Below are 26,500 nucleotides of genomic sequence, written 5' to 3'. Positions count from 1 at the left end.
TTTCCCCCAATTTTCCAATTTTTTTGATCCCAAAAACACACACAATTTTTGAGGAAAACTGAAAGAACTCGGAGACCAGCGAAAAAAATTGAAATAAGAAACAAAACTATACCTACTTCAGAAGAACGGAGCATAAAATTTTGAGCTCGAGTCAAGAAATTCAACAAAATTCAATTTCAAAATATCTCTTAGATTGGCTTTAGCGAGTTCAAAATAAATTGGTTGTGGTGCAATTTTTTCATCATGCCTCCTTCCTTCCTCCCCCCTCACAAACACAGAAGGACCCATAAAAGCCCCATCAATTAAAGACATGAAGATGCACAAAAATGTATCATCTTCTTCTGAAAAGATTTGTTTTTGAAATATTTTGAGCGGAATTTGAAACGTTCGATTCAAAATGACTGTCTTGGCTGAAAATTGAATTTTTTGTATTTTTCTTCTATCACAAAAAAACGATTTTGAGAACTCAGAGACTTTGGTGGAAAAAATTTAAGAGCGGTGAAAATGTAGAACATGAAATTTTTGAGCTAAAGTTGAAAAAATTAAACAGAATCTAAGTTAAAATACCATTTTTGCAATATTATCGAACTTGGAATGCTCAACTTTGATTAATTGCTTGTTCAACAATTTTCCCACCATGATAAGAAAAAAATTGAGAGGAAACAAAGGTACCACAAAAAAGAGGTGAAGATGAGATGAATTTTTTTTAAAAAATCCTCTGCAAAATGTTTCGAGTTTTTTTCGAGGTGGCTCAAAATGCAACCTTACATATTTGAAAATTTTGCAAGTAATCTTCTACTAAATGTAGCAGAAGTACCTTAATTTCCAGCAACCCCCCCCCCCCGGTTAAAAATCATCTGAAAAGAATCTTTTGAATACGACGAGTGCACAAATTGATTTTTTCTTACAACTTTTTCTCATCAATAAAATAAAAAGTAGTTCGACGTTCAGAAAATTCGAAGTTGATATATGTTTTAGCATAACTTCGATCATGATCATGACATTCTCACGCATAAATATTTTTATCGGGTCTATTAAAAATTTTCAAATCCAGAATATTTGAATTCAGAAGAAAAAATCCAAGGTCAATCTAAAATTCGAATCCAGATCAAGGATCTATACATATCAAAGCTCAAATCTTTAAATAGGTAGGTACCTATAAGAAAATATTCAAGTATAAATAGACACTTGACAAACGTAAACAAATAGTACATTCACCATCTTCCTGTCCATTTACATACAAATTAAGTCATCAACACAATTGTCAGTAATAAAAAACACACTCGAGTGAACGAGTAGGTACTTCATTGTCAATGCATACAGCTCATTAAATTTTATTTCCAAGGTCGAATAGAGCGAAAGAAAGCAAAGGGGAAGCTCATCCTTTCAAAATTGACTACAGAATTCATCTTGAATCAGAAAAAATTCGGGTCTGGCGGAAAATTTTTCAAAAATAATGTTTTTTTAAAAAGAAAAAATCAAAAAAATTACATTTGAGTAGAAAAAATGGGGAAAGCTCAATTTTGAGCGAATTTTTTCTGTTTTTGACCCTTTCTCCTTCAATAATTTTCCTTCCTTTCATCCTTTCCCTTCAGACTATAATTAAAATTACCCACTAAATTAATCAGCAATCTTTGTTAACGAACCTGTGTCGAATGTAGATTCTGGTTTTTCTCATTTTCAGCGGTCATTTTATAAAGACCAAACACATTCTTCGGAAATTTATTTCATTTCTCCAATACGAACTATAAACACGATCACAATACACAATTACACAATTATTTCACTTGTGAAAACCGCACCAACAAATATAAGTAACGAAATCTAAATATAGCCGGAAAAAAGGCGCGTGCACAGGAAAAAAAAACACTCAAACACGTGCGAATGAACTCGATCGAAGCCTTTATAAAACCGAACTAGGTTGCGAATAAATTCCAACTCGAACCGATCACACAATCACAATAGCAAATTTACCAAATTAACTCGATACGATTTTGATCATAAAAAAAAATCACACGAAACAAACGTTGGTTAATTAAATTAGCCAGTTTAGTAAAAATAAATTTTTATAAAAAAAAAAAATCAAAACTTTTAAATACGAAATGATGCAGTCGCTGTTGCGAGTAATGATAACGAATGATGTTTCGATAAAAACTGTGGCATAGTTGAAAGTGGTGGCGACGGCCGAATTGACGAAAGCGTGTGTTGAAGCATTCTACATGAGAGAACCTCCGCCACCACCGCCACCGCCATCGTCACTCTAGAGTTGAACTTAATACCGGAAATCCAAATGTAAAAGTAGGTAAGATGGTACAACGTTCGCGGCTTTGCTATACATAGGATATAGTAACTACGACGTATGCAGAATTTCAAATTGAAAAAAAAAATGGAAGAGAGAAAAAAAACGATGCTCTATGAGTATGTATGTGTCACGGTCTGATCGAAATGATTGCGTGGTGAAAATTTCATTCTCACTTTAATTACCTTCGTCTAGGTGTAGGTACAGTCAAGTCTCTCAGTATCCACTATCCAGTACCTATTTCGATTTGTAAGAGCCAGAGTGAGTACAGTTGTACTTGGCCTTACACTCGAGTACCTCTATAGGTACTATTATAACTGAGCATCGAGCCCATATCGATCTCGGTTACTATGTAATAGAATACCAATAAGTACCTACTTATCCTTCGTAAACATCATAACCACCAATATCAATCTGTTTTGGGTTAAAAGTAATAATAACCGCAACGTAGGTATGGAGATTTATCTCGACCATATTCCAACTTCATCAACTGGTCAGAATGACGATTCTTTCAACGTATAGGTAAATGAAAAAATACTGTTTACACCAGGGCCGGATTTAACATTAGGCCGCCCTAGGCAGGAAAAAATTCGCCGCCCTTCCCTCCCCTCAATTTTTTGGTTTGTGTGAAAATTTATGCCCACCCATAATTCAATTTTTAATCAAAATATTAAAAACGTAACTGATATACACAATATCAATATCTACATAAGTAATTAAACATCAGAAATAATGCATTTGAAGAGTGATATTCCAAAACTCGCTTTGTCCATTTTCACAACTTTTCAGGAGAGAGGAAAAACAGTTTCCCTTTAAACGGGTAAATTGGCTTTTTAGGCGAGTTTAGCACTTTATTTGGGTGGATTTATGATGTAGGAGCGTAGGTATACATTTCATACACTAAATACTGCTGAAAAAAATGTCAATAAAAATGGACAAAGCGCGTTTTGGAACATTATTTTTTTTTAACCCTTTCGGCTACGAGACAAACTGACGGATAAAATTAGAAGTGCTTTAAACTGAGTAAGGCCGGTTGCTGCTTAGAACTCAAAATTTGCTGGAAATCACACATTCAGAAAGTATTCATGTCACAAATGGCAATAAACCTTAAATTGACTATTTTTCGATTTATGACACCGAATAGCATTATAAATCAAAATCAAGCCTTCTGAGGCATCTGATATTTCAAGATGAAAATATTGATAACAAGCATTTTTGAAAATAGAAAAAAAGATGAGCTAAAATAAAATAAGTTTGTGTAAAAAAAGAAATTTTTGAAGAAAAACAAGGCATACGACTTCAGATGGTTATTCAAACTGCAAATGTTTGAAGGTGATTGCTTGTGGGAGGATTAAAATTGATGGAAAAATCTTTGTGTTATAGAGAGCATTTTTTTAAATTTTGAAAACTCATGTCACAATTCAACCTGAAAAGTATGACATCATTTTCATTTTCTGACACATACATCTCTCTTGAGGTGATTTGCTTGGGTGAGTAAGTTACCTCAGAAGATGACTAGGTGAACTTTTGCGAGCATTTGAATTTTATGATAGGTACTGTGTCATAATACAGCCCTCAATCTGTTTGTCATAAGGAGATAATAAAAATAAAATACGTACGTCATGTTGTGGAATTACTGGAATTACTTTTTAGAAGTCATCTTACAGATAATGAATTGATTCAGCGCAGTCTTTATGACACAGTATCCATCATAAAATTCAAATGCTTGCCAAAGTTTACCCAGTCATCTCCTGAGGCAACTTACTCACCCAAGCAAATTATCTCAAGAGAGATCTGTGTGTCAGAAGATGAAAATGATACATATTTTTCAGAACTTCATTGAAAATTAGCGTTGAATTGTGACATGGGTTTTCAATATTTTGAAAAATGCTCTCTATAACACAAAGATTTTTCCATCAATTTTAATCCTCCCACAAGCAATCACCTTCAAACATTTGCAGTTTGAATAACCATCTGAAGTCGTATGCCTTGTTTTTCTTCAAAAATTTCTTTTTTTACACAAACTTATTTTATTTTAGCTCATCTTTTTTTCTATTTTCAAAAATGCTTGTTATCAATATTTTCATCTTGAAATATCAGATGCCTCAGAAGGCTTGATTTTGATTTATAATGATATTCGGTGTCATAAATCAAAAAATATTCAATTTAAGGTTTATTGCCATTTGTGACATGAATACTTTCTGAATGTGCGATTTCCAGCAAATTTGAGTTCTAGGCAGCAACCGGCCTTACTCAGTTTAAAGCACTTCGAATTTTATCCGTCAGTTTGTCTCGTAGCCGAAAGGGTTAAATTTTTATTGAATTGGCTATTTAGGTGAGTTTAACACCTCATTTTGGTAGGTTGATGATGTAGGAATGTGAGTTAATACTTCATCTACCAGGTACCACTGAAAACCCAACTTTGATGAAAATGGACAAAGCGAGTTTTGGAATATCACTCTTCATTTTATTATTATTTTGTATAAAGTGCTGGTAGCCAAAAAATCTATTCTACGAGGGTTGTGCCAAATGTTATGCACAACTCGCTCTAGTGGCCGAACTAATCAACCTAACGGGCTCGTTGTGTGCTCATTTTAAAGCCTGAAGTTTCAGCTTTCGAACGATGTATCATACTTTGAATTTTTGTAAATTTGTCATCACGAAAAATGGTAAAACACGCATTCACCTCGGGTCCTCGGCGCGGATGAAATTTTTTTGATGAAAAAAGTTGAAAAAATTTTTTTTTAAAAAGTATTTATTGATAATTCGGTTTACAATACATTAGGAAACATTTATTGACCTTCGATATAATCACAATTGCGCGCAATGCACTTTTCCCATCGTTTTGGTGAAGATTGAATGCCCGTCAATGACATGATCCTGGTTCAACATGCGAAAGTTGCGAGAATTCGCCAGTTGAACCGGGATCATGTCATTGACGGGCATTCAATCTTCACCAAAACGATGGGAAAAGTGCATTGCGCGCAATTGTGATTATATCGAAGGTCAATAAATTAAAATGAGCACACAACGAGCCCGTTAGGTTGATTAGTTCGGCCGCTAGAGCGAGTTGTGCAAGACATTTGACACAACCCTCGTAAATCCGTATTTTTTATGAAAAATGAAATACGCATCGCTTCCATACGCTAAAAAAACTTTTAAAAAAAGGCGTTTCTTGATTTTGTCTGCGGGCAAAACCAAATTTTTAGGCATGAAAACTGGAAATTAGAGGTAATTATCTGAGAACTTTTCGTGGCATGTGATAATTCTAGAAGAAGGAAGGTAAAATTACTGCTCGAGCGAAGCGAGAGCGAAAATTTTTTTTAAAAATGGGTTCAAGAAACGAAAAAACGTCCATTTTCGCATGTTTTATAGGGTAAAAATCAGGAGATCCGTACATTTCTGTACCTAGGTACTTTTTGCCAAATCCGTACGATTTATTATTTTTTTAAAGCAAAAATCTGCCGCCCCCTAAAATTTGCCGCCCTAGGCAGCTGCCTATACTGCCTATACGTAAATACGGCCCTGGTTTACACGTGTAGCTCATACGCTCTAGGTACATAGTGCATGCGTTAAGTAAATTATATGCAAACACAAGTACTTGAAGATAGTTTGTAAGATAGGCTACGCATAAACATCTACAATTAACACCTCAATTCTTCTCCAGTATTTAGTATACGTATCTGCAGTATTATAGTATTTCCTTTCTATCGGTATAGGTATCTCATTCGTGATCAATCTGTGTAAAATATCCTTCCTCCTTTCCCTCCTCATCTCATGAATCGTAATTTGATACGTATTGGTTTTCCCGAAATGATGTTCCATTTCCGAAGTAAAATCTTCCATGATTCAAATAGGTACTGAGAAGAGGATTCAATTTTGAGTCATGCTTACATCGATCCTTATAAGGAAACGTGTAATTCATTTAGTTTTCAATTTCGTTTTTTTTTTTTTTTTTTTTTTTTTTTTACTTGAGGCCATGACCATAACCGAAGCTCTCAGCTGACTAAACGAATAATCGAGGATTTTTACAAAGGTTTCAAAACGTTCCAAAATAGCCTTTGATTTTGTTCATCATTTTTTACTAAAGCATGTGGATAGGAGGAGTGGTTATTATTTATATTTGTGAATATTTTTCGTTCAATTTTTTCAAAACTTATTTTCCTCCAACACAATGAAAAAGTGAAAGTTGAGAAGAAAAAATCTTCAAAAATTATTTACCCACTTCAATTTTTCCGTTGATGGAAAACTGAAACTGGAACTAAAAGTTCAATTCTCAATTCAATTTCAATTCTTTATTTAGTACATTTATGCCTTTTGGCTTTTGGCCTTGTACAGTTAAATTGAAAACGAAATGAATAAATTGAAACTGAAACTGAAAAAAGCAAAAGTGAAATTTAAGTAAGTAGTTCATTTTTTCTAATAATTTCCAAAATATTACGAATTTGAAGGAAAAATAAATGGAACTAAAGCTGAAACTGGTTAAAACCTGAAACCGAAACGAACAAATGACTGAAACTAAAACTAAAACCAAAACATCGTGCGACAAAATTTTTTTCAACATTTTTAAAAACTCATTACCTAGAAAACGGCTGAACCGATTTCGATGAAACTTGAAATCTCCTACAAAATACTAATACGAGTAATACGACGTTCAATTTTTGGTGAATCATCCATGAACACATTGATCAATTTTTTGAAGCAACTATTCGCCATCGAATTGATCAATTCTTTAATTTATGAATCAATTCGTTCGCGAATGATTCACAAAAAATGATTCAATTCGTTCGTGAATGATTCAGATTCGACAAAAATTTAATAAATAAATTAATCGATTCGTCCGCAAATGATTGATCAAAAATTGAGTAAACGAATCGATTCGTTCGCGAACGAGTCACTTATACGAATCAATTTGTTCGCGAATGATTTAGTATTGATCAACTCGTTCGCGAATGATTCACCTACAAATCAAATAATTTGTTCAATCGCCAATCGTTCGTAAATGATTCGATTCGATTGTAAATAGATCAATTGATGTACAAATGTTTCCAAAAAAAAAAAAAATGAATCAATTCTTTCGTAAAAGATTTTTATTTTACGAAAATTCGGTCTTCTCACGCTCAATGCGTGAGAGTTTTTTATTTCAAATTATGAAAAATTCGGAATTTTGTTAAAATTTCATCTTTTTTGTATGTAGTTTTGCAAGAACGTTTATAATTTATTCAATTTTTACTCAATTTTGTTGAATTTTACTGAAATTTAGTCTAGCCTTCCATTTTGTATTGTTTTGTAGCGATTTTACTATAAAATTAGGCCTAAAGCTTTAAATTTAAAATCATTTCAATGATTTTCTATGCGATTTTCTCCACAGTTTCTTCAGTATTGTCAACTTCTATAGATTTTAATTATTTTTTGGTGTTTTTATATTACAATCATTTAAACATGTTTTCAACAGATTTTTTAATGCAATATTTGCCAAATTTTAATGAAATTTTGTCAAATTTCAACTACTCACGTTTTATGTAATTTTTTCCATTTTTTAAAAAAAATTTTACACAAAATTTCGTAAATTGTTTGTAATTTACAGAATGATACTTTTTTTGAATGTTCATGTCAATTAGAGCGATTTTCCAACAATGGTTTTACCAAATTCCATTTTTCACCGAGTTTTGTCAACATACGTATTTTCAACACTTTTGTATAAAATTTTTTCTGAAATTTCACGACGTTTTAGTGACTTTCATTGATTTAAATGCTTACGTGTTTATACATCATCATGACATGTATTTAAACTTTTTATACGATTTTTGCTGAATTGTTCGTTACAGAAATTTCAACATTTTTTGAACAATTTTCAATAATTTTAATATTTTTTTTTCTACTTTGTGTGACTTCAACAAATTTTTTACAATGTTTTATGCAGTTATCATCAATCTTTGCCAGATTTTACATGAATTTCATAAATTTGTTATCTTAGAAATGATAGGGATTAGCTTGTGATAATAGTTCTCATAACGATTGGGTTAATGGTCCATCTCATAAATATCACCTAAGGGGGGACGTTTATTCGACTCCTAGCTAGCTCAGATGGGAGTCTAGTTGAGTAATCACTATATTTCTAAGTCATCAAGTACATAAATAATCAACATTTAAATACCATTTATGTACACAAGGTTTATTTTGAGAAGATATTCACTACATTGGCTACATTTATAACATATTGAGATATGTTATTACTTCGACGAATGTGCTCTATCCAAACAAATAGGATAGTACTTAAGGTACTTTTCCTAGGTGACTCATGCCAATTATACAAGGAATTGAGACCATACTGGCTGCGCAATGTACAACAACCATGTAAGCGAAATATGTTGAATAATGCGTAAGTGAGGAATCTCTGCTCCATCCCTTACGACGATTGACTTCATCTATTAATTACGATACAACTATAATTAATACAGTGGAGACACCACCATGTAAGTACCCACTTACCTAACACTGCTGACCATCTCACCACCTCTTTTCCGTAGCCTACCCCAATAATAGTGGCTGTCGGTGGCTGCTTTACTTTGAAGAGACTCATGTTACGCACGCATCCCTCTCAATGCCTAGGTACATCTCGAGTAGACCGCAAAATTAGGTATAATCGTCGGATTATCACCATAGTAATTATTACGCGACGATTACGATTAGACTTTAATTTAATTTAGTCTGCACGCGTGGTGGGTTAACTATAAAAATAATACTACTTAGGCCGAGGCCTGTCTTCGTATACGGATTACTCCCTGACCACATACTTCAACGAGGATCCTACCACGGCCGATTGCAGAAACCAAGTGAAGAGACACTCATATCGCCAGAAGCTCGTGCCTCCTTGGTGATTGACAGATGTCTTTCACACCCTAATGTTTGAATACTTTCCCACGTACTCGGTACCTTTTATTACCCAATAAAGATAAATCACATCGCGTAAAAGGTAACCCTAAGAATAATCACCAAGCAGGTGGAGGCAGATTGCACCATAACAAATTTTTGGAAATTATCATATGCTTATTTTAATAGACTTAACTTTTGTTTTTTTTTTCTTTTCCCAATTTAATATAAATGCATTCTGAACACATTCTATGCAATTTTTATTAAATTTCCCAAATTCAATTTTTGGAAATTTTCAGTGATTTTAATGTTTTCTTGTGTTTTTTTATCATTTAACACGCGTTTTTAAATTTTTATGCAATTCTCATCAAGTTTTTGGAATTTTACAGTAATTTCTCTCTTTTTTTTTTGGGGGGGGGGGGGGTGTTTGTAATTACTTGATTATTACACCCGTCGTGTGAGATTTAAATCGAGTTGGTAAGGTCAAGTTTTTTAATTGAGTCTAAGAATTTTTTAATTTCGGAATGGTCGTCTGGTATGAATAGGGATCTTTCATCTATTTGTAGGGATAGTCTAAGCTGATGTATGAAGGGACAGTGAAATAGTAAGTGTTGAACAGATATAAGTTCTGACAGGCAGAACTGACATGTGGGTTTTGGGGCCTTTTCATAGAGGTGATTGTGTCATGTGTATGATTTTTGTGTGGCCAATTCTCAATCTGGTTATAATGATTTCTTCAAGTCTGTTCAAGTGGGAGAGGTTTTTCCAAGGATGGACTGATTTTTTATGTTGAAAGAGCTTGTTTGTGGTTTGGAGGGACCAAAAGTTTCGCCGTTTCTCAAGTGTGCTTTGGGTGAAGATAGATTTGAGGTCGTCAGCTGTGATGAATATCAGGGGAGAAAGGGTAGTGGCAGATTTTGCTTTTGCATTAATATCTACAATTTCATTTCCTAAGATTCCAACGTCGCTCGGTACATACATAAACTGTATGAAAAAGTTTGAATTTTGTAAGTCAAATAGAGTTTTATGAATATTTTGAACAATTTAGTATTTTTTACATAATTTTTGCCAACGGTTATAAAATTTTACAGAAATTACAATACCTACTTTTGCACTTTATAGGAATTTTCAGTGATTTTGAAGTTTTTTGTTGTTTTTTAAAATATAATTGAGGAGTCGGCCTGCAAAGTGACCTAACTGCAAAAAAATGATTTTTGAGATAGCAATGCTATCTGATAGTTTAGGACATGCCCTACAAAAGGAATATATCACCTTCATCCAGTTTCACTCGAAACACCCCTTCCCCCTCCCTTGAAAATGATAAAATTAAAAGCATGGCCTGCAAAGTGACCTTATTTTTACGATTTTCCGAAAATGTGTTTCATAGGGTACTGTTTGTTGAAATCAAAATTAATTTTAACCCCTTCTGAGGAAATTCAAAAATTTTGGAGACATCGAAAATCGAACTGGAGGCTCCAGAGTAATTCGAAATGGTAAAATCGTTAGTTGAGAATAAGCCACAACTCCAGTTTTAGCTACCCAGCTTCCTGTACATAAAAAAATCTTGAATGAATGAATAAATCTTTGCTTTCATAAAAAATAACATACGCAATGAAAAACTGGAGTAAATTGCGTACATATCACTAAAAAACAAAAAAAAAACGTATGTGTGGCCTGCAAAGTGACCTAAATGCAGCATTTTTCATTTTTGTTGCACCCTGTAGCGAACCCATGTTCATATTTTTCAGAAACGAAAAGGTGATTAAGTGAGTGAGGGTTGACCTTTTCGATTCCCGAAAACAGATTTCGAAAATGTGACTTCATTTTCCTAGGACACGTTTTTCTCATTTATCTCGAAATCAATTTTTTGCAGTTAGGTCACTTTGCAGGCCGACTCCTCAATTTTAAAGAGTTTTTTTTTTATAACGTTCTGAGTAATTTTTATCAGTTTTTGTGAAATTTCAAAAAAAAAAAATGTCAACATTAACTGATCAATTTTTATTCATTTTAGTGCTTTCCCTCATGTTCTTTATGTTTTTAACAAGTTTCAGCACCTTTTTCCCTGCCCCTTTTGCTATATTTTTGGTATTTTTCAGCTATTTTATTGATTTTTTAAAAATAAAATTTCAACTGGCTTGTAATTTTTTACGCAATTTTCGTCAATTTTTGTCAATTTTTATTTGTAGAAATGTCATCAATTTATGACAATTACATTGATTTTAATCCATTTTTTCGTGATTTCGTATCAATTTAACAATCGTCAAATTTCGCTAAAATTTCACCAATTTAGTGATTTACAGTGTTTTTAATGCTTTTATGATTTATTTGATTTTTCTTGATTTATTACAATTCTGAAAAGCTCTACTCAGGGTCGATTTCATCTCAAAAAGGGGATTATTTGAAAGAATTCCAAGGCAGAAATTGAAAGATCGTAGGTGAATAGGATTTTCGATATAACTTTTTTGGGGAATTTGGGGAAAAGTATAAAGAAAAGGAACTATTTTATCATAAAACCCAGCCAGTTTTTTTTTTTTTTTTTTTTTTTTTGGGTGTTTGTAATTACTTGATTATTACACCCGTCGTATGAGATTTAAATCGAGTTGGTAAGGTCAAGTTTTTTAATTAGGTCTAAGAATTTTTTAATTTCGGAAGGGTCGTCTGGTATGAATAGGGATCTTTCATCTATTTGTAGGGACAGTCTGTGCTGATGTAAGGAGGGACATTGAAATAGTAAGTGTTGGACAGATATAAGTTCTGAGAGGCAGAATTGACATGTGGGTTTTATAAGGCGGAAGCTTGAAAAAAAAAACAACTCCAAAATATAAGCCACCCGAGTGCCCCGAATAAAGACTCGTGTAACTCAAAAAAATGTCAGCTTTCCGAAAAAGCAAATTAAGGATCCGGTTTTAAATTTTCCAAAACACACAGCCAAAGTGAGAATAACTGTAAGTATTATTTTAGGTCATATTTTGTTTTTAAAAAATGCTCTTAAATCATTCAAATTTCAGGTGCTCAAATTCATTTTTCAATTTGTGGCAAATTTTTAAAAATTCGAAGGAGGATTCGGCCGAAGAAAATGATGGAATTTAGTTTGATTTCATAATTTTTATACTCAACAAGTACCCAAGTTTGAGGGCGAAAAACACGAATTGCTAAAAATCAGTATTTTTGAGTATTTTTGAAAATTCATCAAAAATCAAAAAATCAATTTAGGCAGCTAAAATTTTATTAATGTGGGGGGGGGGGGGGTCACTCTAATGAACAAATTTTTTCATATTCTAACTTGATACGAAAATTTATTCTAAAATCTCAATATGTACGGTCACTGTTCACTGAGTCATAATTGATAACAAATTCAAAAAAAAAATCCAAATATGTGTATCCCAGAAACAATACACTTTACGCGGAGCAGCAACAAAAAGTAAAAACATTCGCGCGAAAAATATCAATTTACAGAAATGATTGGCAATATGTATTATCATTCATTATCAATACATGCAAAAACCATTCGTCAATGAATAATCAAGTTTACAGTTTCCTTTGCGTCATTGTACGAATGAGGACGTAACGCGATGTAACGTTCTAATAATTGAAATAACAATTCGTATGTATGTGGTCTCCGAATATACCCATTTGTACATTATGATATAATATACGTATCTCGTATCAACGCTAATGTCAACGTTTGTTTATTCTATTTTCACCTCCTGCGAGTATTTGGACCACGAAGACGACGTAATATTTAACACTTTACGAATACAATAGTATTTTCGATACCCGAATAGTAGTAAAATAACTCGTTACCCATCCTTGGTGCCTTTTTCTAGGCACATGAAAAAATTTAAGCAATTTTTTAATAAAAAATAATGTAATCGATACTACAAATATTAAAAAATATAATTAAAATCATTAGATAGGTATAAGTAAAATGGCGTTAGACCTTCAGTTGGAAGATGTAGATGCAGAATTCATGTATGATTCTTCTAAGCTCGAAAAAAGTACCAGTTCTTTCCCCAATCTGAATGAAAAAAACAAACACATTTTATACTAAGTGAAAACAACATTCAAAGTTATTTCTTCAATTTACGATGAACCTAGCTTCATATTCTAAATTTAATATGAAGTTTATTTTGAAAATTTCTTTAAAATACTGGTAAAAATGGAAAAATCGTGTTTCATTTCCAGTGATTCTCAAGGCAAACAGTAATTTTGAAACTATACGAAAAAAAAAACTAAAAAGTGGGATTCCTTAGGAAAACTCAAATCAACTTTTCTCGAAAAAGGACACTCCAGACTTATAATTTCAAGTAGAAGATTGACTCAAAAAATAATCCCTGAAAATCTAGGATTGCGAATCGAGTACTTACTGCGAGAATCCATCTTTTATTTCTTCAGTATTTGTCTGATCACAAAGAATGGCCGTGAGAGAAGACTCCTGATCGAATAAAGGAGCAATATAGCGTTTTCCAACTTCTTCCATATCAGAAATTTTCACATTTTTCACTTTCTGAATCAATTCTCTGAAAATAAAAAATACAAAAAGTATTACAAACAGAACAAAATTATAATCGCAGACATTCATAATGTTAAAATTTCAATAAACCTGTTATAATCAGCCGAAGTATTGGTAAAATACGAAAGTAACGATTCGTTAGCCAAATTAATAACATTTTTCTCACGTTCGGCGATTTCAAAAATCAACGAACTTTTGCCGGATTCAAAATGTAATACGTTCCATTCGTTCGTCGTATTAATAGAATTAAGCTGAAAGGGAAGTAAACACGAGGAAGTTGGTTATTAACACGTCTCTAATGTAATTTATCTACGGTATTTATTTTACAGGCGGCATAATAAATATAGCATACGTACAAATATATCACGAGTTCTGCGAAAAGCTTGGACAACATCGGTGGCACGGCTGAATAATAAAAGTAATACGCCATCTTCGGGTGATAGTCTTACGCTGTAATGGTACGCCAAACCGAACCCTCTGACGTCACGCCACAAAGGACCCTGAATAAATTATAATAATTTTAATACAGATGATAATGAAAAACCGCAACAACTGCATCGTTTTATTGCGAGCAATTTAGGTAAATTAAATTAATAAAGCAGACGATGAGGTACCTACCTCTAACTGCGTAATGAACTGAATAAACACTAATAAAGCTGGTAAATCTGGGTGATAAAAATCGTTGATGGATTCGCAGCAATGATACAGATACGCCGAATCGACGTTCGCCATTCCTACAACGCAGCTTTTGTACTTGCTGTTGAGTGGTTTGCGTAGGTATTCTTTGTCTTGGCTGATATTTATCCTGATCATAAAACATTTGAAACGGGTTATTAGTTTCGAGTTGCAAATTTACGGATTTTATTTACCTACTCTCACGGAAAAAATAGTAGTTTTTGAATAGGTAGTAGTTCTTGAGTAGTACAAGAAATAGTACTCTTGAACTATGTACTTGAAGTACTACTCCTCCAGAATCATACTGACCAATACTTTACTTCAGAATCATGGTACTCTTGATATACTAATCTGTCTGTAGGTATTAGTTGGTAGCAGTATATCTTAAGTAGGTACCTAAGTATGTACAATTGTTCAAAAAAGTTTACTCGTAGGTAAGATACAACAAAGATTGCACTTTAATTAAAGAAAATAGACTTTCTGACATGCTTTATCCAAGAGTAGGAAAATTTCTACTTCCATTCTACTACTTAAAAAGTAGTATTTTAAACTAGTTTTTAGAAAAAGTAGTAGTTTTTCAAAAAGTACTAATATTTTTCCGTGAGGGTAACGAGGGAATGTTTTGGAGTCACAGTCTCAGATATGAAAGAAACCAAGCTAGATCTAAAGAGCATGTTCTTTCAAGGGCAATTTTTGAACGCTTTCATGAAGTTGGTATAAATTTTCACGAGCAAAGTGAACTATAATGCGAATCATTTCTTCAATTCAACTCCAAAACATCAACAACTGATGGTTTTGGGCGATTTTGAAGTCTCCAGCAATTTTTTTGATTTTTTCCAGAAATTGTGAATCTGTCAGAAGAGACAAAAAATTTTTCAAGAAAAAAATTCAAAAAATCAGCAATTTTTTGTTCGTAGGGAAATTTTTGAAATCTTCCAAATGAAGCCTCCAGCGCGATTTTCGATTTCTCCAGAATTTTAAAAATTTTCCAGAAGGCGTGGAATTTTACTTGGGCTACTAAAAAACAAACTGTAGCTTATTTTTAGTCCGGCATATGACAATAGGAGTAATTGCACCCCCCCCCGGCCGATCCACCAGGACAACTTTTTTCTTAAAGGGGACATCCTAAGGAACATTTCACAGCAAACTTTGCCAGAAAAAAGTTGGCCTTACTTACAAAATGGCGGCCACTTTGATTGACAGGTCAGCCGAAATGGCAGATTTTGCGTTTCAACATAGGACTAGCACGAACTTTTTCAAACTTTACAAAGGTAGATCGAAAGATCATGCAAAAATTTATCACCTGTCAAAATTTCAAGTGCTAAAGTGCGTTTTTAGATTTTTGGTGAATTTTTGAAAATCGAATTTAGGTCAAAAATGAGGGAAAAAATCAAAATTTTACCAAATTGACCAAGGAAGCTGAAATTTGGGATTTACCCTATTTTCGACATGCCAAATCGATTGGAAACGGTTTCAACCCGTTTTGAGCAGTTCTGGAGCCTCCAGCAGATTTTTGAAACTCGAAATTCCCACAAACTTCCATCAAATTGGAGTTGTAAAGCTAAAATTTATTCTAAAATCTAATTTCAATACGCTACGAAGTACTGCAGATGAATTTCAAGTCGTGTTGGATCCTCCAGCGACCTTTTGAAAATTCCTGAAGCCTCCAGCAGATTTTTGAAACTTTAGATTTTCACAAAATTTTATCAAATGGAGATGGAAAGCTGAAATTTACTCTACACTCCAATTTTAACACCCGCTGAAGACGACTTGAGGTGGGTTCAAGTCATTTTAGGGCCTCCAGCGACTTTTTTGAAAATTACTGGAGCATCCAGTAGATTTTTGGAACTTGAAATTTTACCAACATTAATTTTATCAAATGCAGTTGGCAAGCTGAAATTTACTTCGCAGACTACATGGTGGTTTCAAATGGTTTTGAAGCTTCCAGCTACTTTTAGGAAATTTCAATTTACCAAAAAAACGTCATACAACCTTTCAAAAAGTTGCTGGAGGCTCCAAAACGACTTGAAATTCACCAGCAGTACTTCGTAGCGTATTGAAATTAGATTTTAGAATAAATTTTAGCTTTTCAACTCCAATTTGATGGAATTTTGTGGGAATTTCGAGTTTCAAAAATCTGCTGGAGGCTCCAGAACTGCTCAAAACGGGTTGAAACCGTTTCCAATCGATTTGGCATGTCGAAAATAGGGTAAATCCCAAATTTCAGCTTCCTTGGTCAATTTGGTAAAATTTTGATTTTTTCCCTCATTTTTGACCTAAATTCGATTTTCAAAAATTCACCAAAAATCTAAAAACGCACTTTAGCACTTGAAATTTTGACAGGTGATAAATGTTTGCATGATCTTTCGATCTACCTTTGTAAAGTTTGAAAAAGTTCGTGCTAGTCCTATGTTGAAACGCAAAATCTGCCATTTCGGCTGACCTGTCAATCAAAATGGCCGCCATTTTGTAAGTAAGGCCAAATTTTTTTATGGCAAGTTTGCTTTAAAATGTTCCTTAGGATGTCCCTTCTAAGAAAAAAGTTGTCCCGGAGGATCGGGAGGGAGGGGGGGGGTGCAATTACTCCTATTGTCATATGCCGGACTATTTCGACCTTTCTAACGAGTTTATCCACATTTTACCTCATTTTTAGGAGGAAACGTCGAAGTTTATTGCGTTTTTTGGGGAAAACATTCGTGAAAAAAATTCAAAAAATCAACAATTTTTCGTTGGTAGGAAAAGACCCTCCAGAATTTCAAACTTGAATTTTCAAAAATTTTCCAAAAATACAAAAATGAACTCGAGCCTCTGAAATGTTATTTATGGAAGTTTTAAAGCATATTCTTTAAATCTAACGTGTTTTCTTTAAAATAAAAAAGTGTGCGTTGAAAAAATTCTCCAGTAAAAAAATTCAAAAAATCAAATATTTTAAACTCGCGGGGAAATTTTTGAAAACTTCACAAAAGGCTTTTGTCTCGTCTGAAAATAACTCTCCAAACACGAATTTCACCATTTTGAGCCATTCTGAGCCTCCAGCGAGATTTTTGATTTTTCCAGAATTTTAGAATTTCTCCAGAAGGAGTTGTAAATGATTTAGGCAGCTGAAAATCGACTTGTGGCTCATTCTGGACTGATTCAATGAATTTATCCGCATTTGGTTCAATTTTCAAGTGGACACTTTAGGTGTGCTTTTTCGACCAGACTATTTTTTAATTATAACTGGAAAATGTAGGTCAAGAAACACCCTCGGGATATCTGCTTGGAAATCTTCAAACAGGTTGAGAATAAGCAACAACTCGATTTTTAGCAGCTCGAATTAATTTCCATGCCTTTTGGAGAAATCAGAAATTGCGCCGGAGATGCCAGAATGTCCGGAAATGGTGAAATTCGGTTCGAGGGTGGGGGGGGATGACATTAGTTTCAGGACTAATTTTCATCAAGTTTTATTGAAGAAAATAAATATTAGGTATATTATTTTTTGAAAAAAAAAAACACAAAATTGCCAAAAATGGTTCGTTTTGAATTTTTAAAAATTCTCCAAAAACCCAAAAATGACCTGAGTTTTTAAAATTTCGGTAACCATGGTTTTAGGACACGTTCTAACGATCTAGCTTGGTTTTGTTTAATTCGGAGAACAGTGCAGAAGGTTCCCTTATCAGAAGTACATTATTCACCTTTTTCTTTCGGTTAAAGCATTCTTGGTAAGGATCTGCGACAATACTCGAGCCGGGTTCGAGTATAAATCAGCTAAACGAGAAACGTTTGCAGAAATATGCAAAACAACATTTCCAGGTTGGGTTAATCGACTTCGAAGTGTATCCAAATCTTGTATAATACTCTCGAATTTCAAATCATCGTTCAATTTCTCCGCTAATTCTGACAAGAAATTCAACTGGTTCAGAACCGAACATATCTCGTGATTGGTTTCTGTTACAAGGAGAACAAAAAATACAGTAATAATATTTAGACGGTTGGGAGGGAGGGGGGGGGGAATAATGTAAGATTTACATACCGGAATCAAATATCATTATTTTTAATAAATCTTTAATAATGACGTTGCCTTGACGACGTATTTGCGAAATACTGGAGATCAATTTACGTACAACGATTTTCAAACGATCTCGAGTGAAACGAGAATTGAACAAGATATCACGAAGCCAACATATACCACGTTCGAATTTCTCGGGCAAAACCTATGAAAAAAAAACCAAAACTGTGGAAATCATTTCAAACTTATACCTGTGTAGAAAAACACCCTTTTACTTACCACCATCGATACAGAAACCAATAAAGACAAGGAAGAGCAAGAAAATCGTTTATCGCCGCCTAATAAACCCAGACAACTTTTCATTTTAATCACATCGGATTCCAATTCTTGAGCAACGGTTTCGTGAGAAATTAGTTGATCGTTTCTGTACACCGGGCATTCCAAGATGTATTCCAAAAATAATGGCAAATAGATTCGTAAATCTTTCGACAATTTGCTACTATCCATCATCACGTACAACTGAAACGAAAACAATTCATACAACAAGGATTCTAAATAAACGTACGATTATTTTAAAATTGGATAATTACGTAAGCGAAATTTGATTTAATATCGTCCAGTTGAGTGAATACCGGAGCTGAGGAGATATTAAACCTCGGATGTTGTTCTGGAGTCGATGTAGTGAACCTCGCAATCGTTTCAAAATGTAAATTACTAGCATCCGGCGCGTCTATCGAAGCTATTAAATCATTCGGTGGCAATTTCTGTTCAAAAATAAATCACATTAAAATTAATCCAAGCACAATACAAATTTTTTCAAAGAAAAAAGCTTCGTTACTTCGTTTTCTTCCGAAGCCTTTTTCAATATTTCTCCTTTTTTAGCTAAACCTTCTTTGCCTAAAGTTTGTAACTGGTTATTTCTTCGTTCGGTTTCAAGATGTGATCTCAGACCTCGATCTTTTTGAGAAGGATATCCCAAAACAGTAACGTGAGGACGATCTATCAAAAACTTCTTCAATAAATCACGCCAGAAATCAACCGACATTGCTTTGAACTTCTCCGCCAACGCGTCGTGATTCAACCGGTCAAACATCTGAACAAAAAAAAAAACAGAAAAAATTCAAACCAACTGTTCGAGATTCCGATAAAATTGCTGTGATTGATAAATATTTACATCGGTTTGCGAATTTCCATACAATACGTTGCTAATTAGAGCTTGTGTTATTTCATTCTGAGGTTCTTTCTCCAAAGCTAACAATTGTTTTAAAACGAATCGATCGATGACAGTTTTCATTCGATTTGGGTCGATTTTAAAATCATCTTTATCTTCGGCGATTGAACGCAGGATTTTGAGTAATTCATCGCTCAAGTAGGGTATTTTCTCGATTACCACGTTCTTAAAAGTCAAGTATACCGCGCTAATGGAGTTTTCGACTACTGTAACCGAGATCTGTGGGGGAAAATGATAAATTTATCAGGTATGGTTCACATTCAGACCAACCAGAGCTCAGTTTAAGATCGAAGATGTATTTACATCGCTACAGTAGGGTTCTTCAATTTCAACAAAGCTTCTTCTCAATGGACTAGCAGCAGTATCTACTAAATAATTGCACAGCATGGTAACTGCAATCATACTATTCAATTCATAATCAATTAGAATAATTGGACGTGATATATTTTGAAATACTCGTAAATTACGACTTGAATATACGTACTTGTTATAATCATTTACAACGGACGGACCTTGCCATCCGACTATAACAACTCCATGATCTTCTTTATCCGAAGGATAAGTAACTGCTTTGATGTTACTTTTTTGTAATATGGGAACAGGATCTTGCCAAGCTTTTTGACATTTCAAATTTTCACCCTAAAAAAATACATTCAACGGATTAAAAAAATTTGTAATTCGAAATACGAACGTAGAAATTTGCAAAAAAACGTTAATCTCACCGAACGTAGTAATTTTTCTTCAAATTTATACAAAGCTTTAATTAGATCTATTTCTTTAATCAGACCTGCTACAATTATGGTTAGATTTTCAGCACGATAGAATTTATTATGGAATTTCCTAATCTGTAATAATTTCATTTAAAATTAAGGTATGCAATAATAGAAAACAGCAAACGAAGTTGAAAATTGGTTTACTTTATCGATAGAGGTGCTTTTTCGTAGATTATTTACAGCTCCTCCGGTTTCATATCTATAGCCACATTTTTCAGTGTATAAACCTTTCATTAATTCTAACTGAGTTAATAATTCGGCAGTACATTCGTAATGTTGCATTTCACAAAATACAACTCCGGCATCTTTGCCTTCATCGGTTACATGATAAACTTCAGTAATGAAACCAGCCTCCTGAAACACGAAACATCATAAATATTAAAGTTATCTCGACATTAAAAAATCTAATGTGATTTAAAATTCCTAGATTCCTAGAACATCACGTACCGTTAACGTGGGAAAAAACAAATGATCTAAATAAATAGGAAACAAGGCGAGAAAACCTTCAGCTCCAGCTGTAGAAACTGTGTAAGCAGTATGGTCGATATCTGCACAAAATGAATTCGATTTAGTAAAACAATAACACAGCAGTGAAACAATAGACAACAAACGATGCCATTTACCGGTCCAAGCATTTGTTCCCGAAGCAAGACATCGGTTAGCGATAATATCCAATGTTCCTTTGTAAGGATAATCAGCACTGCCTAGAAAAATCAAATGCTCCAATGTGTGAGGTAATCCATCATCGTTTTCAGCTTCGGTGGCTAAACAAATGAAACACAAAATTGAAATGAGTAACAAAGAGATTAACGAAGCCAGTTTTCTATTCTTGGTAGAAAAATATTTTACCGACGACAAAAAATCCGTGCACAAGAGGCCCTGGGACATTTGCTGTGATCAGGGTGATTCCAGTACGTGATGATTGATACTTTTTCACATTTATCGATTTACTGGCAACACATTCTGTTGTAAGAGTGTATCCGAAATCGGAAATTGATTCATTTTCGGCCACCATCGTCCAGTTTGATCGAGCTATGGAGAAGATGCGGTGATGAAAACGAAGTGTAGAAGCAAACGTTGAAAAAAGGATTTAAACACGAGGTCTTGGACAAGTATGTATCCTCGTGTAGTATCTCTTCGATTACGCTAATTATTACATGAAACGACGAACCACATGTCAGAACTGATCATGAAATTCACGCCATAAAGTGCAAGAGTGAGGTTTTCAAATTTACAACTTTGATAACGACTCGACAGTGATAAGAATTTACCGTGATGGGAGGGTTAGAGGGGAAATTCATCTCACAAACGGCCAAACGGCTACACTGGTACTCTCCTTATCATAAAGCTTTTCACCAACAAAACAAAGTTCGGTTCGGTTTAGATCATCAACTGAAATACTCTGGGTTTGGTCCTAAAGCTTGAAACTTTAAAGCTACTGTGTGAAATTTGAAGAAAAAAAACATCAGTCCAGTAAGATTGGATTAGTGATTTGCGATCTAATTAGTCAAGATGAACGCACCGCCAACATTCGAATCATTCTTATTATTTGATGGAGAGAAAAAGTAAGTGATGAGAATGAGGAAGAAAATGTGTAAATCTTACGTGAAAAGTATCTTAAGTATTTATTTCATTTCAGGATTTTGAAAGAGTTGGATACAAAGGTACCAAACGCCGCCATTTTCACCATTAATAAAGAAGATCACACCTTGGGAAACATGATTAGAAAGTGAGCAAATATTTCATCAAGTTGTCTCATCTATGTGCAATATTATAGATAGATGTCTAATCAAGTGATCTTACAGCCAACTTTTGAAAGATCCTGCCGTTATCTTCGCTGGTTATAAAATACCTCATCCTTTAGAACATAAATTCGTTTTGAGGATACAAACAAACAGCAGTGAATGTGCTCCGCAAGATGTTCTTTCCAATGCTATAACTGATTTGATTTCTGAGCTATCGCTGTTTGAGGAAAGATTTCGGGTGAGTAATTACAATAATGGTGTTTGTAAATGGAAATTTTATCAAGATTCTAATGAAGATTTTTTTGTTCAGGATTCGTTACGTGAGAAACGAGAAGGTTTGGAATAATGTCTATTCATCCGTACGAAAGAAGAGTGTTATCGTAATAATGTATTGTAATTTGCTAAGTATCCCAATTTATTGTTTTCGTAAAATACATTTCCATTAATAAAAATAAGTTCTGAACAATTTTATTTTTATTTAAAAACAAACAGATATCAGGAACAATGATGATAAGTAAATAAAATTGTGCATGAGACAATGTGATAGATTAAATTTAATCCATAGATAACTCTATTCAATCTTCAGGGAAACGAATTATTCGGTTTCAACCGTGAAATTTGAGAATGAAAATTTTTTTAAAAATAAGAACCACGTGACTCATGACTCTTGAAAATGCAATTTTTCGTCAATTTTGAATGTTTAGTTTTCACTTTTCATTTTTTGATTTTTTTCATTTCGAAAATTTAAATATTGAACACAGATCTGCATCTCGAAATAAGTTACCTAGATGATTTATTTACCTATTTTATTTTTTCCACTTAATTTCAATCATTTTTGAAAAAAAATCCTGAAATCACAATGATTGTTTTGCATAAAAAATGACGAGAAAAGATGAAAAAACCAAAAAGTGTAATAGTCCGGCATATGACAATAGGAGTAATTGCACCCCCCTCCACTGATCCTCTGGGACAACTTTTAGGGGACATCCTAAGGAACATTTTAAAGCAAACTTGCCAAAAAAAGTTGGCCTTACTTACAAAATGGCGGCCATTTTGATTGACAGGTCAGCCGAAATCGCAGATTTTGCGTATTAACATAGGATTTGCACGAACTTTTTCAAACTTTACAAAAGTATATCGAAAGATCATGCAAAAATTCATCACCTGTCAAAATTTCAAGTGCTAAAGTGCGTTTTCCGATTTTTGGTGAATTTTTGAAAATCGAATTTAGGCCAAAAATGAGGGAAAAAATCAAAATTTCACCAAGTTGACCAAGAAAGCTGAAATTTGGGATATACTCTATTTTCGACATGCCAAATCGATTGGAAACGGTTTCAACCCGTTTTGAGCAGTTCTGGAGCCTCCAGCAGATTTTTGAACCCGAAATTCCCACAAAATTCCATCAAATTGGAATTGGAAAGCTAAACTTTATTATAAAATATAATTTCAATACGCTACGAAGTACTGCAGATAAATTTCAAGTCGTTTTGGATCCTCCAGCAACTTTTTGAAAATTCCTAAAGCCTTCTCCAGCAAATTTTTGAAACTTTAAATTTTCACAAAATTTCATCAAATGGAGATGGAAAGCTGAAATTTACTCTACCTACACTCCAATTTTAACACCCTCTGAAAACGACTTCTGGTAAATTTCAAGTCATTTTGGAGCATCAAACGACTTTTTTGAAAATTACTGGAGCCTCCAGTAGATTTTTGAAACTTGAAATTTCCCCAAAATATCATCAAACTAAGATGGAGAGTCAAAATTCATTCTGCAAACTAATTTCAATACGCTACGAAGTTGACTGCTGGTGAATTTCAAGTCGTTTTGGAACTTTTGGAGCCTTCAGAAACTTTTTGAAAGGATATATGACGCTTTTTTGAAAAATTGAAATTTCCTAATTGTATAGCTGGAAGCTTCAAAACCATTTGAAACCACCATGTAGTCTGTGAAGTACATTTCAGCTTGCCAACTCCATTTGATAAATTAATGTTGGATTTCAAGTTTCAAAAATCTACTGGAGGCTCCAGTAATTTTCAAAAAAGTCGTTTGATGCTCCAAAATGACTTGAAATTTACCAGAAGTCGTTTTCAGAGGGTGTTAAAATTGGAATGTAGGTAGAGTAAATTTCAGCTTTCCATCTCCATTTGATGAAATTTTGTGAAAATTTAAAGTTTCAAAAATTTTCTGGAGGCTTTAGGAATTTTTAAAAAGTTGCTGGAGGATCCAAAACGACTTGAAATTCATCTGCAGTACTTCGTAGCGTATTGAAATTATATTTTATAATAAATTTTAGCTTTCCAATTCCAATTTGATGGAATTTTGTGGGAATTTCGGGTTCAAAAATCTGCCGGAGGCTTTAGTAATTTTCAAAAAAGTCGCTGGAGGCTCTAAAATGGCTTGAAATCCGCCAGAAGTCGTCTTCAGAGGGTGTTAAAATTATAGTGTAGAGTAAATTTCAGCTTTCCATCTCCATTTGATGAAATTTTGAGAAAATTTAAAGTTTCAAAAATCTGCTGGAGGCTTCAGGAATTTTCAAAAAGTCGCTGGAGGCTCCAAAACGACTTTAATTTCACCTGCAGTACTTCGTAGCGTATTGAAATTAGTTTTTAGAATAAATTTTAGCTTTACAACTCCAATTTGATGGAATTTTGTGGAAATTTCGAGTTTCAAAAATCTGCTGGAGGCTCCAGAACTGCTCAAAACGGGTTGAAACCGTTTCCAATCGATTTGGCATGTTGAAAATAGGGTATATTCCAAATTTCAGCTTTCTTGGACAATTTGGTAAAATTTTTATTTTTTCCCTCATTTTTGGCCTGAATTCGATTTTCAAAAATTCACCAAAAATCGAAAAACGCACTTTAGCACTTGAAATTTTGACAGGTGATAAATTTTTGCATGATCTTTCGATCTACCTTTGTAAAGTTTGAAAAAGTTCGTGCAAGTCCTATGTTAAAACGCGGAGGATCGGGAGGGGGGGTGCAATTACTCCTATTGTCATACGCCGGACTATTATTTTTGAGCTCAAAAATGGGCTATTTCTGATAGAAGAAGGACCCGTGATGGCGAGAATGAATCTGACACCGGAAATGAATTTGCCGTCCCGAAAAACTCCTCTAGCCCTGATTTCGACTCGATTCGCGACACCAAGTCTCACTACCCAAAAAAATGCGTGAACCTCAGGGATGGAACGGAAGAGCCGGGAGCGAGCCGGAGCCAGAGTCTGAAAGAGCCGGATTTTTTGAGGAGCTAGAGCCAGAGCCAAGAGCCAAATAAATGAAAGTGCAGAAAAACATCAAGAGCTCTCTTGCAAAAGAGCTCCTTATTTCACTCAAGAGAGCCATCATCATAAGGAGTCTTTAACCTGGAAAGAGCCAGAGCCGAGTGGGAGTCCACAAAATTTTTCAGGCTCTTTGGCTCCCTAAAAGTAGAGAAAAAAGTAAAAAAATGCGCACAATTTTATCAAAAATTCAACTTTCAACTCCCATTTGTGAAGAAAATGAAGAATTTCTAAGTTTGTTTCCTCATTGAGAAATGAAATGAAAATAACTGCAGTGTATTTTCATTTTTTTCATCGTTTTTCACGAATTTTGAACTCTAATTTAAAGAGCCAAGAGCCAGAGCTGGAGCTGGAGTGGGAGCCGAGAAATTGGAAGAGGGAGCCGAGAGTCAAAGAGCGGAGTCGGAAAGAATTGAGGTTGAGGAGCGAGCAAGGAGCCAAAGAGCTCATGTAAAGAAATAGAGCCAAGAGCCAAGCGCGAGCTAGAGCTGAAACTTGCGGGGAGCTGAGCCAGAGCCAAGAGCGGGAGCCCTGAATTCAAGGCTCTTCCATCCCTGGACTGAACCTACCTAGCCCCTTTGCAGGTTTTGGATTTTTTCACATCCAAAAAAATCGAGTAAAATTAATAAAAAGTCGTTTTCGAATAATTCTAGATCGTCGAGTCTGAATCCGGTGTCTAATCGACTCGTGCGTCGCTGCTTCAGTGAGAGATTGCAACCATTTTGCAAACTACTAGTACTAGTCGAATTGAAAAATAAACGTCATTGATTTTCGTGCTCAGCGACGTCAAATTAGTCAGAAAACGTCATTAAAAAACTTGACAACTTTTTGCTGGATCAGTGGATCCTTTTTGAAGTTTTTGAGCTCAAAACCTGGCTAGTGGCTATTTTATTTCTGGGAGATGAAGGAAACGCGATGGCGAGATCGACTCAGAGGATCTAATACCGGAAATGAAAAATGAATTCGCTGTCCCGAAAAAGCCCTCTAGCCCCAATCATTTTTGATTTTTCAATTTTCAATTCATTTTTCTTTTTTCATGGGTTAAAAAAATTAAAATAAAATTTTCACTCCGAAACAGCGCACTCTATGAACCAATAAAACAAGCTTCGAATTCGAAAAAATCGC

At 34.1% G+C, this 26,500-nt stretch overlaps 3 protein-coding genes across 3 annotated transcripts in view; 1 reads left to right on the top strand and 2 right to left on the bottom strand.

Moving 5' to 3' along the window:
* The window catches only part of LOC135839489 (long-chain fatty acid transport protein 1-like), a 67,512-nt gene extending 65,380 nt beyond the window's left edge, over positions 1-2,132 (bottom strand). The window contains exon 1 of the mRNA XM_065355541.1: positions 1,647-2,132. Within this exon, the coding sequence (XP_065211613.1) occupies positions 1,647-1,691 (45 nt within the window). The 5' untranslated portion in view covers positions 1,692-2,132. The remainder of the gene's footprint in view (positions 1-1,646) is intronic.
* A 10,489-nt stretch (positions 2,133-12,621) lies between these two features.
* Positions 12,622-21,569, bottom strand: LOC135839486 (uncharacterized protein C05D11.1-like). Its single transcript, XM_065355538.1, has 18 exons — positions 21,202-21,569; positions 20,976-21,116; positions 20,800-20,900; positions 20,497-20,706; positions 20,302-20,424; positions 20,064-20,218; positions 19,883-19,982; positions 19,523-19,798; positions 19,187-19,441; positions 18,939-19,112; positions 18,628-18,867; positions 18,373-18,553; positions 18,035-18,287; positions 14,304-14,490; positions 14,042-14,185; positions 13,776-13,936; positions 13,540-13,692; positions 12,622-13,190 (listed from the first exon to the last, which is right to left on the bottom strand). The coding sequence occupies exons 1-18, from the start codon at positions 21,365-21,367 to the stop codon at positions 13,115-13,117; spliced, it is 3,096 nt and encodes a 1,031-aa protein (XP_065211610.1). The 5' UTR covers positions 21,368-21,569; the 3' UTR covers positions 12,622-13,114.
* A 124-nt stretch (positions 21,570-21,693) lies between these two features.
* On the top strand, positions 21,694-22,563 carry LOC135839487 (DNA-directed RNA polymerase II subunit RPB11-like). Its single transcript, XM_065355539.1, has 4 exons — positions 21,694-21,917; positions 21,992-22,081; positions 22,158-22,335; positions 22,408-22,563. Exons 1-4 carry the CDS (start codon positions 21,865-21,867, stop codon positions 22,441-22,443), a joined length of 357 nt encoding a protein of 118 aa, XP_065211611.1. The 5' UTR covers positions 21,694-21,864; the 3' UTR covers positions 22,444-22,563.
* Positions 22,564-26,500: the final 3,937 nt, after the last annotated feature.

The sequence above is a fragment of the Planococcus citri genome, chromosome 3, assembly GCF_950023065.1.
Source record: "Planococcus citri chromosome 3, ihPlaCitr1.1, whole genome shotgun sequence".
NCBI lineage: Eukaryota > Metazoa > Arthropoda > Insecta > Hemiptera > Pseudococcidae > Planococcus > Planococcus citri.
The sequence above is the reverse complement of the archived record's forward strand: the minus strand, read 5'-3'. Positions and strand labels throughout refer to the sequence as shown.